Here is a 19,245-nt window from a genome sequence, read left to right on the forward strand (position 1 = left end):
TCGTAAATGCAGCAGACACATTTTGTTTCGTCCATGTAATGTTGTTTCGTATCTTTAGTGATATAAACATGTTGTTTCGTACATTTATTAATGGATACATTTCGTGTCATACATTTAATAATAGATACATATCATGTCGTACTTTTAGTAATAGATACATGTCATACACTTAGTAACAGATACATGTCATGTCATAGATTTAGTAATAGATACATATCGTGTTGTACATTTAGTAATAGATGCATATTGCATTGTACATTTAGTAATATATACATATCTTGTTGTACATTTAGTAATAGATGCATATTGCGTTGTACATTTCGTAATAGATACATATAGTGTCATGCATTTAGTAATAGATACATGTTGTGTCGTACATTTAGATTTGAATCATGCCATTCCGTACATTTAATAATGGACGCATGCTGCGTCGTACATTTAGTAATAGATACATATTGTGTCGTACTGTTATTAACAGATACATGTTGTGTTGTATGGATAGTAACGGATACAAGTACACAGGGTGTCTTACAATCATATAACTCCGGTACCATCTTACAATTATTAGTAACAGGTACATGCCGTGTCAATGACAAGTATACATAGTGTAACAGGCTCACATGATAGCTTATCAATACGGTTTGTCTTACAGTCTGTAACAGTTACACACAGTCTATTCCAGTAACAGATGCACTGAAATAATCAGTAATTTATTCACATCGTGTATAGATTAATGTCAGTAACAGGCACACGGGATATCTTTAATCAGTAATAGATAACAGATACACTGAGGATCGTTAATCAGTAATAGATACACCTGTGTATAGATAGCTGTCAGTAAGAGATACACAGGGTATCTTTGATCAGTAATAGATACATGTACACCTCGTGCATAACTGCTAGTAATAGACAGACATCGTCTATAGCGGTCAATAACAGATACACGGGGGTGTCTTACATTCAGTAACATAAACATGTTTTGGGTTTTGATAATAGAAGGATACTGCGTTTTAAAGTTAGCAACTGTTACACACGGCGTCTTACAGTAAGATACAAGGTGCGTCACAAATCAGATACATATCGTGTATAACTGTCAGTAACAGAAACGTGTGTCTTTAAGTAACAGATACACAAGCAAGGTGTCTTATCAATATATACATGCCGTGTCTTGAAGTTAGTAGCATATAACATGGTGGCTTACAGTAAAGGATACATAGGGCATCGTAATTCATAGATACACAGGTGGTCTTACAATCAGCAGCATACACATTAGATGCTTTGCGTCAAAGCCAGTAACAGATACATGTGGTGTCTTTCAGAAACATATGCATGTAGTGTCCTACAAGAACATATACATGTGGTGGTGTCTTACAGGAACATATTATATACATGTGTTATCGTACCATCAGTAACAGATGCATGACATGTATAACTTTTGGTACGTGTTGTTTTATAAGGCATAATTGTTACAAAAGTAGATACGGGTCTTACAGTCAGTAACGGCTGTCAGCAGTATCTTAGAATTCTTAACAGTTACATGTCATGTCACAGTTACAGTCAATAGCAGATGCAGACATGTTTCGATATTTATAAACAGATGCACAGTATACCTAGGTATGCCCCTCTTTGAAATAATTTTGAAGTCATCGATTACATACTATTATACATTTACACGTCCTCTATTTGACTGGTTCCTACATTTTAAGTTATAACATTCTGGTATAATTTGTAAACAAAACGAGAGGATTCTGTGGTCTAAGGGGAGACAACGCATTGTTGCACTCAATTAGAATGTACAGTACAAACACCAATAAGTTACGCAAAATTTTTGAATAACATACGATAACTCTTTGTTCATATGTCCAAAATACAATCTATTATTAGACGTGTGTCTAGGTCCTCGATTCATACGCTCAGGCTTATATGCTCATACACATTTGCATCAAGTTTCGGTCCCCAAAATCGAGGACAGTTACTGTAAAGTATGCGCCACGTTCTATCCTAAATGATTGATACAAGGCGTTTCTTATTACCATTAAGAAATATTTCCGTTTTTGTTAAGGACGACAGCGTATAATCAGGTTTTAAATTACGTACTTAAATTCAAAGGTCCTCGATAATGGGGACCGACTCCTAATGCATGTGTGTCATCAAGGTCTGTCATATAAACATACACCTATCAATTGAGGTCCTTTCACACATACAGATGTTTGATGATAGACATATTTATGAATATTTGTTAACATTTATTGATTTTCACATTACCAGTTATTCAAATTCCCTTCACGAGTCCTCGATTTATAGGTTCATACTTATCTGGTCATACACACTATCATTAAGTGTCGGCCCCCATAATCGAGGACAGTTAATGTAAGTGATTGGTACATGGTGTTTCTTATAGTCAGTAACAAATACATATCGGTTTCTGTTACATTATGAAGACCATAATCAGGTGTCTTAAATTACATGCTTAAAACAAAGGGTCTTCGATAAGGGGGGCCGACATCTAATGCAAGTGTGTGTCCTCAATAGACGGTGTTGATAAAGGGTCCTCGGTTTCCGAGTGTGAGTCACGTGTGACAAAAGGTCCTCAATAAGGGGGGCCGACATCTAATGCAAGTGTGTGTCCTCAATAGACGGTGTTGATAAAGGGTCCTCGGTTTCCGAGCGTGAGTCACGTGTGACATGCGCAAAATCATCTTTGTGTGTCCTCTCTTATAGAAGAAAAATTCTCATTCTTAAAAACAGTCGGAGGGGATATAGTGTAGCAAATATGGATAAAGAATTGAATTTATATTCTAAAATTGTTAACCATTTCATCGAAATATTGTTTTAAACGCTGTCCTCAATTTGGTATATTTATACCGATGTCCTCGAAAAGGACCATAAACACGTATGGGTGTGTGTGCGTGCGTGCGTGCGTGTGTGAACAAAGTGAAACAAGGGCCATAACAGTAGAAGAAATTAAAATGTAGTCTGTAGAGTGTTCACAAGGGGGGGGGGGGATATTTTGCATTCTGAGTAAAAGGCAAAGGGCAAGCCCCAGAACGGATGGTCAGCTGCACATTAAATCAAACTCATCCAAGACCTTATGATTCTTAACAGAAATTTTAAGTTTCATCTAAATTGGACAAAAAAAAAAACATGATTTTTCGTACAAACTTGAAATATTCTTAACTTTGTTCAAAATAAAGTAATTTGATTGAAATTTTAAATATTTTCATTTTCCATTATGTATTTTAAATATAATATAATGCATCTTTAATTACTTGGACAAGCCTAATAAAATACTGTACCGTAAATCTATTCTGTCTTTTTCACAGTTGCCAATAAATGTTCCAAACTGACATGAATACACATGATCATGGATAGCTATAAGAAATCTTTCATTAAATTGGAATGCACAAGGGTATTGTTGAGACAGTTGCCATACACTCTCTAAAAACTGTGTAAAAACTGGAGATATCTCTTTGCTGTCAACAGTATTCAGATATCCACATCGATCTGTAAATTTGTGACCAAAAGAAAGCCATTCTTTCTCGATCAATGCCTGCAAAATAACAAATTTAAATCCAATTAGTAACATTTGTCAGTAATGAAAACACACTAAAATCTAATTATGAGTAACAATCCATTTGGCTTTTGGTTCTGCCCTATACCAACATTAGCATACAAAACATTTAATATCATGGGCCATAATTATCGGAAATCGCTGAAAATCAAAAAACTTCCTCTTCTCATGGCCTTAAACACTGTGTATAAATTTAAAGTGAAGGGGCCCATAACTTTGGCGGTAATAATTAGAAATCGCTGAAAATCAATAGGCTTCTTCGTCTCATGACCTTAAATACTTTGTATAAATTTCAAGTCAAATGGATATTCAATTTAGCCTCTAGAGCGTCCACAAGATTTTTCAAAGCGATTAAGGGCCATAACTCTGGCAGTAAGTATTTGAAATTGTTGAAAATCAATAAGCTTCTTCATCTCATGACCTTAAACAGTATGTATAAATCTATAGTCAATCGGATGTTAACTTTTGCTTGTGGATACCGGACCGAGGTTACGACAATGTACGACCACATTTCAATGTGGGCATATAAACAGGAAGGCACAACGAAAATCTGCATTACATTGATTTAGAGTATTAACTTTTTTATCGTTTTATCTGTAGGTGTAACCGCAATTTGATTGAGCAAGAAAGTGATGAAATTGAAATTTTCGCTCACATGATAACACACAGGGTATTAACAACAGAAAAATGTATTGTGAGTAATATATTATATTATGGACGTTTGTATCCAAGGGTCGCTATTCTGTGTTGGAAAGTAATATGTTTAGCCTTGTTGGTGTTGAGACTAGTTTGCAACAAGATGGTGATACTTTACCTCACCTTTAACATATATCTTAAGTTTTATCTTGATCAGACAAAACTGTTGGCTCTGTAGAGGGTCCACAAACATTGTATATATTTCAAATTTTGTGTAAAATGCAGGGACCAAAATTGAACTCTTTCAAGATCTTTTCATCCTTAACATAATATGTTAACTTTCATCTAAATCGGACAAAAATTGTGGCCTTTAGATTAGGACTATATATAACCATGGTATGTATTTCATGCTTTGCAACTATTTGCATAAAATGGAGGGTTCATTTTAAAAGGACGTCCGAAGGGACAGGGGCGACACCATACTACATCCACAGCTCTCATGTTAAACATACCTGAAACCCTTGAATAGTTCTATAATAAGGATCCAGCATAAGACCAGCTAATGAACAAGTCTGAGCTGTTCTGTCCCACCCATCAGAACAATGTACTAAAACATTCACTCCATTATGAACAGCCTACAAAACAGGAATGAGAAAAATATTTATGCTTGTGTTTATATAGTACATACTGTAATTTTCCAATAAATAGTGTGTAAGCCAGAAGAAAATATATACATGATGTTATTCTATCCATGAGAAAAGTAGGAAGTTAACACCCATTTATTCTCTCCCATTCTGGTAAGTCAAGACATTGTTATTGTTCACGGCTTTGTAAATTGTGTTAAGAGATAAGAGTGGCTAGGAAGAACTGGTTGTCAGAGGTGTCAGTGACTAGTTTTGTTCATATTGAACTCCTCAGGCTGACTGGACTCACATGGCAGGCTTTTATTGATACTATTCCGAAACCCCAACTGGATTTCAATGGTTACAAATTGGAGGGGTTACCAAGGTCGGCCTTTTGGCGGGGTCGGTAGATCGCTTACCAGGGTTGTACAGAGATTTGACAACTGATCGATTAAATTGATGTGCTAGTGTCCATATTTGTACTAGCTACTGTCTGAACCTTCCTATTTTCTTAAACGGATTTCTTTGATTATGAACAAATGTAGCACTATGTGTCTTCTGTCAGACGTGGAGAGCGGGGAACCCAATCCAGTTGCCATTTCCTACGTACGACCCATGCATCTTTCTTTATACATATCTTAGTAGCCTTGTGATCGTCTTTGCTTTCCCTTCACGTTGTGTATTTACTTCTTACTGTTTTCCCAGTTAATTATAACAATGCAACAGTTCGTTTTTACATTTTATATATCATAGCTGAATACATAGATACAAGCATAGTATAGATTACAATACTAAAGTCATTCTCAAACCCTAGCCAGCCAGATTCGCTTGGGCGACTCTGCTGATGGAAATTGCTACATCTTTTCTCTTCCAGAATCTGTCTGCTGTCTGATGAATTCTCACAAGTATGATAGTTTTGTAGCTTTGGGTTTTGGACCTTCAATTATCTAATTGGTCAAATAATTAGATAGATTGGTTAATTAAGCCAAATGACGTCGGAACCCACCCTTATATAGATAGTGCAAATGAACTGGAGAAACTTCCCATGAGATATCTGTTATCAACCTAGAATTGAATGTTTACCACATTATGACTTTTTTTTATGTAGCCATCTGTCAATCATTCGCTAACTTGATTTAAGTACAAATATGTGAAACTACTAACTTGCCAGAGATATTAATTAATACAATATAATGCTATCCTTAATTTAAAGAGCAAATATTCTACAAAAGTCTTACACAAAATATTTAACTTTGGTTATCATAAACTTACCTGTGTGTTTGAAATCAACTCCTGTTAAATAAAATCCACTGCACAATTAAATATCCGAACGAATAAAAAAGATTTCTCTTGAAAAATTGAACTCTCACAAGCTTTTGACATTGGGTAATCATTTTGTATAAAGGGGTGACAGTGTGCCACATCGAAACGGTTTGCGGTACATTTACAATTGAAGGTATAAGCTATCAGTCTCAGCTGGGTATTGAGTTTGGGCGTTCACACATATAACTGTCCGTATCCCTTTATTTTGTTACCATCTTTTTACATTCTAGTAAAATCCCTGTTTATAGATTTTCTTTTGAAATATTTTGTTTTAATTATTTGATTAGCCAGATGGGAGAATTTTCTTTTGAACACAAATGAGCACAAAAATAATGACATTCGTTTAACAGGCTTTAAAATTGTACCCATGTTGTAGGAAAGATTTAGTTTATATATGACTTTATTTTTACGAGCATTCGTGCCATCATTAATATTTTCATTGTGAATAAAATTTGGTACACTGGCCATCAATGGTTTCAATATAAATCGTCTATGTAATTGCCTTCAATTGATAATTTTCGTCGCCCAAACTGAAACGATCAAAACAATCGCGGTTTGTTTTCATTGCAACACGTGGTTGTCCAACTCTCTGTCAAGTTAAACCACCCCCGCAACAAACTCATTGGTTTCACCCAACACGTGACGAAAGCAGTGTTGTCTTGAACTCAGTCGAAAATATAAGTAAACACGTCAAATTTTTCAAGAGAGAACTTTCTTATTCATTGGGATATTCAGTTGTGCAATGGATTTTATTTAACCGGAGTTGACTTCAAACACACAGGTAAGTTTATAATATCCAAAGTTACATAGTTTGTTCATAATCGAAGAAATCCGTTTAAAAGATAGGAAGGTTCAGACTGTAGGATGCCATTAGCACTTTTACTCCAGTCAACAGTTTGATTCTTAGATCACCTTTGTGATGTTCCACTCTTCTGTATTTTCATCTTAGAAATAAATCGTACACAAACTTGAGTGTTGTAATTGGCGTGATAAATATCATTACAATAATAGTAACCATATATTTGATTGATTCATAAGTAAATTTTGAATGTAAGATAAGTGAAAAATATTTAAGATACTTGTTAACTAATGACACATGAACTTATCTCTTATATAGCTATTTCACACACTCCAAAGTTGTAACACCCGGTTGGAGTGTCAAAGTTTAGATTTGTCGTTGATTCCATGATGTAGTAGGGTTTTGGAATGTTTAATACTGTGTAATTCAACATTGCGCCCAAGGGGTTTAATATATTTAGGTTCGCGTTAGTACCAAACAGTTTAATTATATGACAGTCAACCACCACTTGGACGAAAGATATTTTCTCGCTAAAAAACTTTTACCCTCTCTTGTTGAAAGGAGCTACTCATTCAACAAAGACACATAAATAGAAGGATGTAGAGCTGGGCGATAACCCTGGAAACTAGCATACTATGTTCAGATAAAATATCAAGGAAATATGGAGGAGCATGATTTCTACTCAAAGGGAGACAATTCTGTTTATCACGTATCCTGTAAAATAGACAAGTTAAAAAGTATAATGTGACAATCAAGCAAAAGGCGGTATTCTGTATCTCCTTTTGAAAAAAGGTACGAGGAGGCATAACTCCTCGTATTTAGGTGATGGCGCTTTGACGTTAAACTGCGAAGTATGATCATTTCTTGTCAGCGAAAATAACAAAGCTAGCTGACACCAAAGTAAAGGGATCGTTGACAGTTAGATCTATCCGTTTTCCACGCCTGCATTAAATTGCACGCTCGGTTGCTGAGTTTTCAATCCTTTTCACTAGTTTTACCTTTACGTTTACCCGATAGATTGAAAGACAAAGTTACCCTTATATTGAAAGTGGTATAAAATCGTTAGTTCACGTTCATGGCTCTCAATTTGAGCGACCGCAGCTCATAGAAAAAGAACACTTACTTTGATATTTTACCCACCTACAGTAATAATTAATGAAACCCCTACACCAGAACAGTAAAAATCGTAAGGGGCAAGTTAAAACGGTCACTAAATTAAACTATAAACATCAGTGTTGTCTCAAAACGTGTCCATTAGTAAAGTTAAATAGCGATGACACATTGATAATCAGTTTATCGGTACTCTCAATATAGTTGCCATTATTCATTTTTCTGGTTTATTAAAATAAGAAAATCAATGATTCCTTTTAACATGCGGTTCCTATGCAAGATACGCAAACATTTTGCAAGACATGGATAGAGAACAAACTAAAAAAAAAAGAAGCAATTTTTCATTCAATCAGGGGTTATTATATCAGGAATTTTAAGGTACAATATCCACAAGTATCGACAGGAACCCAGATCTTTTGGATATAAACATATATTTTAAGATTCATGAAAATCAGAACAAAATTGTGACCTCAAGAGGGTCCACAACCTGGTATTACATACTTTTACACTATTTGTGTACGTTGAGCGGCCATTTTGTCAGGCAGTTTCAGTCCGATTTTCATGAAACTTGAACTCAACTGTCATTGTGGTGTAACGGTGATAAATCGTATAAAGATAGGTTGCCAGGCAATGAAACATACGCCCACAGCAGCTAAAACATCCGTGGAGTTGACAAGGGTTGTCACATATTTGTTTCTTTTGTCAGAAAAGAAAACATTTACAACACACTCAAATCTGATTACGAGTAATAACCCATTTGGCTTCTACATGTAGTTGTGTCCTATTCTAATATTTAGCATACCAAATATTTCCAAGTAATAGCAATTGCCATAATCATTGGAAATCGTTGAAAATTGAGAGATCCGATATGCATGAATATGAAAAGATCTTTGGGTCATAAACATGTATTTTAAGTTTCATCAAATTGGATCAAAATTGTGGTCTCTAGAGGGTCCACAGCCTTGATATACCATAAATACATTGGCGTATGAGGGGTGGCCATTATGTCCGGCAGTTTTTGTCTGATTTTGCATGAAATTCGAACTCTTACCATCATTAGGGTAAAGCGGTGATATATTCAAACGTTTTTTTAAATCGAATAAAAATTGTTATCTCTAGAGGGACCAGAAGCTAAAAACATGATTTTTCGTATAATCAAGGGACATAATTCCTGAAGTTACGATCTGATATGCGCAGATATCGACAGGAACCAAGATCTGTGGGTTATAAATATGTATTTCAGGTTTCATCAAAATCGGATAAAAATTGTGGCCTCTAGATGGTCCACAACCTTGATATACCATACATGTATATTTACACTATTTGCGTACGAGGGGCGGCAATTTTGTCCAGCAGTTTTTGTCCGTTTGTTCATGAAATTCGAATTCAACCATCATTTGGGTGTAACGGTGATATATTCAAACGTTTTTTTAAATCGGATAAAAATTGTTACCTCTAGAGTGACCACAAGCTAAAAACATGATCTTTCGTACAATCAAGGGCCATAATTCAGGAAGTTACGATCCAATATGCGCAAATTTTGAAAGAAACCAAGATCTTTGGGATATAAACATGAATTTCAAGTTTCATGAAAATCGATCAAAATTATGACATCTAGAGGGTCCACAACCTTGATATACCATATTTTTACACCAATCGCGTACGAGGGGTGACCATTTTGTCTGGCAGATTTGGTCCGATTTTCACGAAATTTAAACTCAAGCATCATTACAGTGTAATGGTGATATATTCAAAAGGTTTTATAAATTGGATAATAATTGTGACATCTAGAGGGACCACAAACTAAAACCGTGATTTTTCGTACAATCCGGGGCCATAATTCAGGAAGTTACGATCCGATATGCGCAAATATTGAAAGGAACCAAGATCTTTTAGTTATAAACATGCATTTCAAGTTTCATCAAAATCAGATGAACATTGTGACCTCTAGGAGCCATAATCAATGAAGTTATATGCCAATTACAAACGGTTTGATGGGATCAATTTTGACTAAGTCAAAATGATGCCTTTGATATTCAGATAAGTTAATAGAATACAATATCAAAAGATAGGTTGCCACGCAACGAAACATACGCCCACAGCAGCTAAATCATCCGGACAGTCAACAAGAGTTGTCGCATATTTTTACTTTTTCAGTAATGAATCATTTATAATACACTAAAATCTGATTAAGAGTAACAACTCATTAAGTAATTATCAGAAAATCATTAGAATTTGTTTGGTTTTTATAAATTTCTGCCCCATGCTAACGTTTATTATACAAAATATTTAATATCATGGATTTAGCTGCTCAAGTTATCAAAATTCATTGAAAATCAATATACTTGTTCTTTCAAGACCTTAAACTCAGTGTATCAATCTGAAGTCAATCGGATGATAACAGAAGCCTCTATAGCGTCAAAGTGATCACTGGCCATAACTCTGGCAGTAATTATTGGAAATCGCTGAAAATCAATAGACTTCTTTGTCTCATGACCTTAAACACTGTGTATAAATTTTAAGTCAATCAGATATTAACTTTAGCCTCTTTTTGAAGTGATCAAGGGCCATAACTATGGCAGTAATTATCGGAAATCGTTGAAAATCAATAGCATTCTTCATCACGACCTTGAAAATCAATAGGCTTCTTTGTCTCATGACCTTAAATACTGTGTATAAATTTAAAGTGAATCGGATATTAACTTTAGCCTCAAGAGCCTCCACAAGCAATTGTGGATGCCAGAACGACGGACGGACGGGGGTGACGACAATATACGACCACATTTCAATGTGGGCGTATAAAAACCATTGTTTTATTCAATGTTTCGTCAGTAAAAATACTTACTTCTTCAGCATAAAAATACTTTTTTCAGGGATGTTAGTATTTTTACTGACGAAACGTTGGATAAAACGATGGTTTTTTGATATTGTATTCTATTAATGAAAATGTGGGCACATAAAAATTGGGAACTGTAGAGTGTCCACAAACAAATTGTGGACGGATGGACAGGGGCGATGACAATATTATTGCGTCCACATAAAAAGGTAACTAACTGATATAAATGATTGATAGGGGCCGGGGTATCTACATTTGTACTCTGTTGTACATAAGTACTATTAGCAAAATTTGACCCCTCCAGACTAGGAAGGAAAATGTCTTACCTGGGCTATAAATACTGATGTTTCTAATACAGATCGTATATGTTTTAACCAACCAGTATTCTCCAAACCACTAAGAAAGGCATTCATAGATGGATTTTTCAATTCACATACTGAAAACAATTGTATTTTATGATTATTTATTCGTAGGCTATTTCTAGTAATCCAGGATGATAGGATCCAATAGGCGCCAATATTAAACAGAACCAAGATCTTCGGGATATAAACATACATTTTTTTAAGTTTCATCAACATAGGATAAAAATTGTGACCTCTAGAGGGTCCACAAGCTAAAAACGTGATTATTCGTACAATCAGGGTCCATAATCCATGAAGTTACAATCTCAACAGGGACCAATATCTTTGGGATATAAACCTATATTTCAAGTTTCATCAAAATTGGATAACCAGCAGTATCCAAGCAAGATAAGCCCACATTTTGCAAGAGATGGATAGGGTCCACAAGCTAAAAACGTGATTATTCGTACAATCAGGGTCCATAATCCATGAAGTTACAATCTCAACAGGGACCAATATCTTTGGGATATAAACCTATATTTCAAGTTTCATCAAAATTGGATAACCAGCAGTATCCAAGCAAGATAAGCCCACATTTTGCAAGAGATGGATAGAGAACAACCTAAATACAAAAGCGTTTTTTCGTACAATCAGGGGCCATAATCCAGAAAGTTATGGTTTGAAATGCGCAAATATTGAAAGGAAGTGAGATCTTTGGGATATAAAGATAAATTTTAAGTTTCATCAAAATCGGATAAAAATTGTTACTTCTAGAGGGTCCACAACCTTCGTATTACATACTTTTACACAATTTGCATACAGAGGCCGGACATTTTGTCGGGCAGTTATGTTTTGATTTTCCCGAAATTCGGATTCAACCTTCATTATGGGTGACGACATAATATGCCAACACTGAAATGTGAGTGTATAACTGTAACCTTTATTGCATTAACAGGGTTTGTGGAAACGAGGGATGCTGCACAATGCTGAAAATCGATAGTTTCACCTTCTCTTGAACACAACCCAAAATCTTTTAAAAAATAGGTTGCCTGACCACAAACTAACTTGTCCGTGCAGCCCACTAGACAAAATCATTTAGACGGTACAGTATAATAATGCACATAAATTCCATATAGATTTGAAGATAACTTTAGTTGTTAGAGTTTTCACAAGGTTCTAGAAAGTGAAACAAGGACCATAACTCTAGAAGAAATGAACAGAAATTGGTGAAATTAAATAGGCTGCTTCGTCTCAGTAATGTAAACAATAAATTTCAAAATGATCAGATGATAAATGTCGTCTGTCGAGTGTAGTCTGGATGACGGACGGACAGGTACAACAACAATATATTACATTTCCAATGTGGGCATAGAAAACCTTGTCTCTATCACTTTTACCATCCAATTGTTGACAGATAGACAGAGAACATAAAACACCTATACTGAAATGTTGGCATATAAAACATCATTTCCTTACCTTCTAAAAGTTTCTGTAAGCTTGATCTCATAACATGAATATTTTCTATACCTAGAAATTGGAATTTCATATTGGAATAAAAGCTTTCATTTTCATAGCCTTTTCCTGCTGCTTTATTAGCCATAGCATTAATCTGAAATGAAGATACAGTTAAAACATTTTAATATTCTTGTCCTTCAATCTTACCGTCCACATTAAAAGGTGGGTGTATAAAAACTGCAGCCTCTATCGGGAGAAAGGAGTAACTCCAGAACGGACAATTGCGTAACGCTGAGTATCAATAGACTTTGTACGATCACGAACCTAATGCTTCTCACCTAATTGGATAAAGCGGTTGCCATGGCTCATCCAATAATTGACCAATGAAATTGCTTAGCTCTGCTTAGCTCAGTCAAGATATTCACCTAATGAGCATCTATACACCCAGTTTCAAAATTCAATCTCAATTAAAATCCCTTCACTACTTAGCCTAAGCAGAAAATTCTCATTGATGTCATGAAACTATACTTTGAGTTTCACCTCTCTCACCCAATTTGTATCAAAGTTTTCTCGTTCCAAAGTCTCAACCTAATCAAATTGGTTAACGTTAGTGGAAAATGCGCTTCATCAGACTCCATCAAGGCATTTACCTAATAAACACATACACAAGTTTTGACCGTTTTGTATTCACATGAAACCAAACTCGGTAGCCTCTATCGTGTTTACAAGCCAATTGGTGAAGGATAGACAGACTGCAGTGTGACAACATAATACGCCCACAATGTGAGTGTATACAAAATGGAAAATCCTACTAGCGAAGAGAACATGAGCACTGCCAAATTGGATAATTTTGTGGAATAAGCAAGTCCATCAATCGACAATTGGCTTGTGAAATATTGGAGTTATGTGAGGACGAATCCTTTCCACTTCGGTTCCAGAGTTTATGCCCACTTTGGTGAGCTAATATAAATTTCAGTAATTTTGCCTAACATTTTTGTTTACTAATACTACTGTTTGCTCATATTGATTATGTCTTACCTTTGGTCGCGTATCTACGACATACATGAACTGTGATTTGGGGTTGGATCTTAATACAGCTTGCAACATTTGTTCATCTTCAACACACCTAGCACTAAAGCCAGCTAAAGGCTGGCTACACCTGGTTATGGATGCCTGAAATCATTGGTTATTTTCATGAGAATCTATAGTAATCCATCAAATTTAATTTTTGCTACATAGCTACATTTGTAGTTTGATCTTAAAAAGGTATCGTTTTTTTTTTATCATAAAACCCCTATATCTTAATAGTAAGTGCAGGAGGACTGCACTACACGCAAAACATAACCCATAAGTGAAAATTGTGGACAAGATAAACTAAAATACAAGTATCAAAATCAACTTTAAGTGGATGGATCAGCCATAAGCTGCCACTGCACTGTATAGTCCCGGGCCTGTAATGATATAAGCAAATTCATTCCAAGTAGAAATCTAGATTTATTGGTCTATAAATCACTTCAAATAGAACATATTTTTTTCACAAACTTAACGGACCTCCAAAAGGTGATTGCGCCTTAAAGGGACCATCCTGATTTTAACAGAGACTCAGAAATAAAAGTCTGTGTACGTATGAAATTAAAGCGCCAAAATATAGAGGAATGATGTATTTACCTTGTCTCAAAATTTCAGCTCAAAATATTGAGTCGCTTATCCGGACACGTCACCCTTTTATAGATTTTGGGTCAATTTTTTTGTTGGCTGACCTGATAATCTATTGCCATTCTGTTAGATGCGGATACAGTGCATGACCCATGTGCCGTATTTGATAACGAAAGGTAAATTTCACCTACATGTTATTTTTATAAAATAAAAGTCTGGTTTTATACAGACACTATATAATTCAGTTTGGGACACCGGTCTCCATTTCCAGATGGAGACTGACAGGTTAAGTTATTTGAAAATGTATCACGTATATTGAGTTAGTTACTTGGAACTAAGGTAGAGGCTTTTAAGGCCTTTTACCACAAAATTAAGCAGTTTTATTCTCCAAAATATAATCGAGATTGGCCCTTTAAATAGACTGAAAGAATCTACCTGATTTTCTCTGTGCAAGTAAGACAAGACTGGAAATCGTCCACGACTCCTAAATTTTGAACTGCCTAAAAGAACTGGAGTTGAAGCAACTGCAGGTACATACACATTTTTTGAGTAAGTGTCACAAAGCTGAAACATTGAATATGAGATGTAAAATTTAGGGCAATGCCAACTGAATGCAAATGAATTCCAAATTAAAAAAGTTTGTTTTCATGTTAGACTAACAGTTTAGTATAACTATATTTCATACTTTTTGGAGTAGAGCATAGACCATGCAAGTGCAAAGAGTAAAGTTAGACTCTACACATTGTTTGATATTATTATTTCTTTTAAATAGTGTATGATCTATTCTGTTTTTATACATTATACTTATGGTATTATTTGTATATTTGCAAGGTTTATACTTTGGCCTTAGTAAAGATAATAAACTATTTTCAAAAGAACCCTTGTGTGGTCATTTTATCCCTGGGATTTTGATCCAAAATTTTAAACTAACAGTGAATATACATGATATTAAGTGGGACTTGTGTCAACTTTGCAACTGGGAACAACTTGTTTCAACCAGTAGCAAGTGTGCTTAAATCCAATCAAATCAGCAACTGATGGTTAATTTAGTTTTCACATGATCAATAAATGGAGAATACCTTAGAAGAAGCACCCTAGAGGCATTACTACATTATTGTCAGCATCATCGACAATTGAAAAGTGGATGCCTTCGTTCGCTTCTTTTTTGATTACATGTATTATAAAGTCACATGACATGTCTATTATCCACAAGATTTTTAAAGTGATCAAGGTCCATCCGCCATAACCATGGCAGTAATTATCGGAAATTGCTAAAAATCAATAGGCTTGTTCCTCTCATGACCCTAAACACTGTGTATAAATTTAAAGTCAATTGAATATTAACTTTAGCCTCTTGAGCGTCCACAAGGTTTTCAAATTGATCAAGGGTCATAACTATGCCAGTAATTACCGGAAATCGCTAAATATCAATAGGCTTCGTCTCATGACCTTAAACACTGTGTATAAATTTAAAGTCAATCAGATATTAACTTTAGCCTCTAGAGCGTCCACAAGCAATTGCAGACCCAAGACGGATGATGGACAGACGGAATGATGGTCGGACTGGGACGGCGACAATATACAACAACATTTCAATGTGGGCTTTTAGAAAAAGAAAGAAAATATATCCAATCAGAAAAGTTTTCAAACCTTTCGCTTGATCACGTGTGTAGTGGTATTGAGCTTCTCACGCGATTTTCTATCTAGCATAATGAGTGTGTGTGTTTTTTTCTAAATGTTTTTTTTAAAAAAAAAAAAAAAGAATTTACATAGGTCTCGAAATGTCGCTTCAGCAATTAACCTGTAACTTATAATTTTCTAGTTCCCACAATATCCATGTAATACACAAACACGATTAAATTGTTTTTGTCCTTATTTTAATCCATATTAATATCGTAGTATAAAACAGTTTTATTTCTTCGACATCAGCGGGATTAGAAGTTTGCATGAATCGCCGAATGAGCTTTCGGTCTTTAACTAAAGATTCATGCAATCCCATAATCCAAATTGACGTGGATTTCTCCAAGTAAAATATATGTAAGATATCATGCTTTAAATTTAATATAAAGGCCAATGACCCTGTCGTTAAGAAATGTGTAGAATTCAAGTTCTAATATATCTGTATAAAATTGAATATCAAACCTGTAAATAACACTATTCTATTATTAATAGAGAGAACAACCAATCGCGTCCCTTGGAATTCCTTTCTCACATCCCACCTTATTTACGCTAAAAATTATATTTATAAACATTTTGTTTGACAAAATTGTTTTCTTTTGTCAAATTTCCTTGGTAAATTATACATAAACTTTATTTTTGGACATTGTTCTGAATTTTCAGCTGTTGTAATTTTAGAAGAGCTTTTTTATGGATAATTTAAAGATAGGTTGCCAGGCAAATCGTCCGGGCAGTCAACAAGTGTTGTCGCATATTTTTTACTTTTTTTGGTAATGAAACATTTATAATACACTAAAATCTGATTAAGAGTAACAACTCATGAAGTAATTATCAATCTGAAGTCAATCAGATGATAACTTTCGCCTCTAGAGCATCACAAGATTTTTCAAAGAGATCAAGTTCCATAACTTTGGCAGTAATTATCGGAAATCGTTGAAAATCAATAGGATTCTTTGCCTCATGACCTCAAACACTGTGTATAAATTTAAAGTCAATCGGATATTAACTTTAACCTCTAGAGCATCCACAAGATTTTTTGAAGTGATCAAGGCATTCAAGGGCAGTAATTATCAGAAATCTTTGAAAATCAATAGGATTCTTCGTCTCGTGACCTTAAACACTGTGTATAAATTTAAAGTCAATCAGATATTAACTTTGGCCTCTAGAGCGCCCACAAGATTTTTTGAAGTGATCAAGGGCCATAACTCTGGCATTATGGAAATCGCTGAAAATCAATAGGCTTCTTCGTCTCATATTAACTTTAGCCTCTAGAGCCTCCACAATTGCTTGTGGACGCTGGACCGACTGACGGACGGACGGACAGGGGCGACGACAATTTACGAGCACATTTCAATGTGGGCGTATAAAAAGGGTCTCAACTCTGGAAGTGATCTACAGAAATTGTTGAAATTTAACAGGCTTTTTAGTTTTACTAATTTAAATAATGGATATAAATTTCATACAGATTAGACAATCACTTTTGTCACAAGGTTCACAAACGCCATAACTCTAGAAATTATTGACAGAAATTGCTGAAATTCAATAGACCTGTTTCACAAATTTAAATGATGCATATAAATTTCATACATATTGGATGATAATTTTCATCAATCGAGCATTAACAAGGTAGAACCAAGTGAAACAAGGGCCATAACTCCAGAAGTAATAACTGGGAATTGCTGAAATTCAACAGGATTCTTCTCTTTACTAATTTAAATGATGCATGCAAATTTCATACAGATCGGCAGATAACTTTTGATGTTAGAGCATTCACAAGGTTCAATAAAGTGAAACAAGGGCCATAACTCTAGAAGTAATAAACGAAAATTGCCGAAATTCAATAGGCTTCTTCGTTTCCCTAATTTAAATATTGCATATAAATTTCACAAAGATTAGATGTTTTAACGAGGGAAACTTTTGGCTTTAGAGCATTCACAAGGTTCAACAAAGTGAAACAACGGCCAAACTCTAGATGTAATAAACGGAAATTGCTGAAATTCAATAGGCTTCTTCGTTTCACCTATCTAAATAATGCATATAAATTTCAGAAAGATCGGATGGTAACAAGGTTCAACAAAGTGAAACAAGGGCCATAACTCTAGACATAATAAACGGAAATTGTTGAAATTAAATAGGCTTCTTCAACTCACTAATGCAAACAACATATATCAATTTTAAAACAACTGGATGATAACTTTTGGCATTAGAGCATACACAAGAAACATGATACTGTAGTTGTAGTCTAGTCTCTTTTATATTGTTACTAGAAAAATGCCCGGCTTCGCTCGGGGGTCATAACTCCAAAACTGGAAGTGGTAGACTAACGCCACCTGGCCTATGTTACTCCCCGGTCCGAGCTACCCCTATACCCCAAATTTCAGACTCGGGGCAGACCTAGTGTAGCCGCCAACCCCGAACAGACAGACAAACGACAGTCACAAATATTAGTATAGATCTAAAGGAGCTAAATCGTTACTATTTGGGACATAGAAATTGACACAAATGGGGGTCACAATGCATATAATAATGTAATACATGTATGAATGTATATAAATTGATTTACATTCAATCGCTACATTTTTACTCTTAATTTCTAATCAGTCATGTTAGGCGAAATACGCCAGAAATCTGGTTATTCTTGTCTACACCGATAGTATTTATTGCACATGCTCTCCAGATATTTTGTCTTAAATATTGGATATCAGAAGCCCATCTTTTCCTAGTAGGAGCACACCATCAATGTTGATTTAAATTGACAAATAATTTGCGTTTTCAATGTTGAAGACTTTGGATGATATTGAGTTAGAGATTTAGCTACTTTAAAACTTTGTAGATATTGTAGACATTGACTTACCTCATATTTTGTGTTAAGATTAGATAACACCCAGTGCTCATTTGGAGCTCCCATACGTAAATATTCTGATAGTAAATCAAAATTACTCCAACCATATGATTTGAGAATAGTTCCAGGTGCTGTGAAATGGAATGCATAGAGATCTTCTATGTTCTCTGACAATAAAGAAAGATTTATTATACTAGAATATGAGTATGGTGGAGTATGTACAGGAATGGTGGAGTATGTACAGGAATGGTGGAGTGGTCCACAGAAATGTACCTGTTCATTCAGTAAATGTGATTACCTTGAGAGCTATATCACACTGCCCAGATTTATTTCATAATGAGTATGGCAGATAGCAAAATGTAATCAAAAGAATGCA

At 35.0% G+C, this 19,245-nt stretch overlaps 1 protein-coding gene across 1 annotated transcript in view; it reads right to left on the reverse strand.

Annotated features, from left to right (window-relative positions):
* The window catches only part of LOC126829628 (myotubularin-related protein 6), a 70,088-nt gene that overhangs the window by 20,931 nt on the left and 29,912 nt on the right, over nucleotides 1–19,245 (reverse strand). Inside the window, exons 4-10 of the mRNA XM_050559608.2 lie at nucleotides 18,882–19,036; nucleotides 14,786–14,914; nucleotides 13,733–13,867; nucleotides 12,716–12,848; nucleotides 11,225–11,334; nucleotides 4,720–4,842; nucleotides 3,297–3,550 (exon numbers count right to left, since the gene is read on the reverse strand). Coding sequence (XP_050415565.2) covers nucleotides 3,297–3,550; nucleotides 4,720–4,842; nucleotides 11,225–11,334; nucleotides 12,716–12,848; nucleotides 13,733–13,867; nucleotides 14,786–14,914; nucleotides 18,882–19,036 — 1,039 coding nt within the window. The remainder of the gene's footprint in view (nucleotides 1–3,296; nucleotides 3,551–4,719; nucleotides 4,843–11,224; nucleotides 11,335–12,715; nucleotides 12,849–13,732; nucleotides 13,868–14,785; nucleotides 14,915–18,881; nucleotides 19,037–19,245) is intronic.

Source organism: Patella vulgata, chromosome 8 (genome assembly GCF_932274485.2).
Source record: "Patella vulgata chromosome 8, xgPatVulg1.2, whole genome shotgun sequence".
NCBI lineage: Eukaryota > Metazoa > Mollusca > Gastropoda > Patellidae > Patella > Patella vulgata.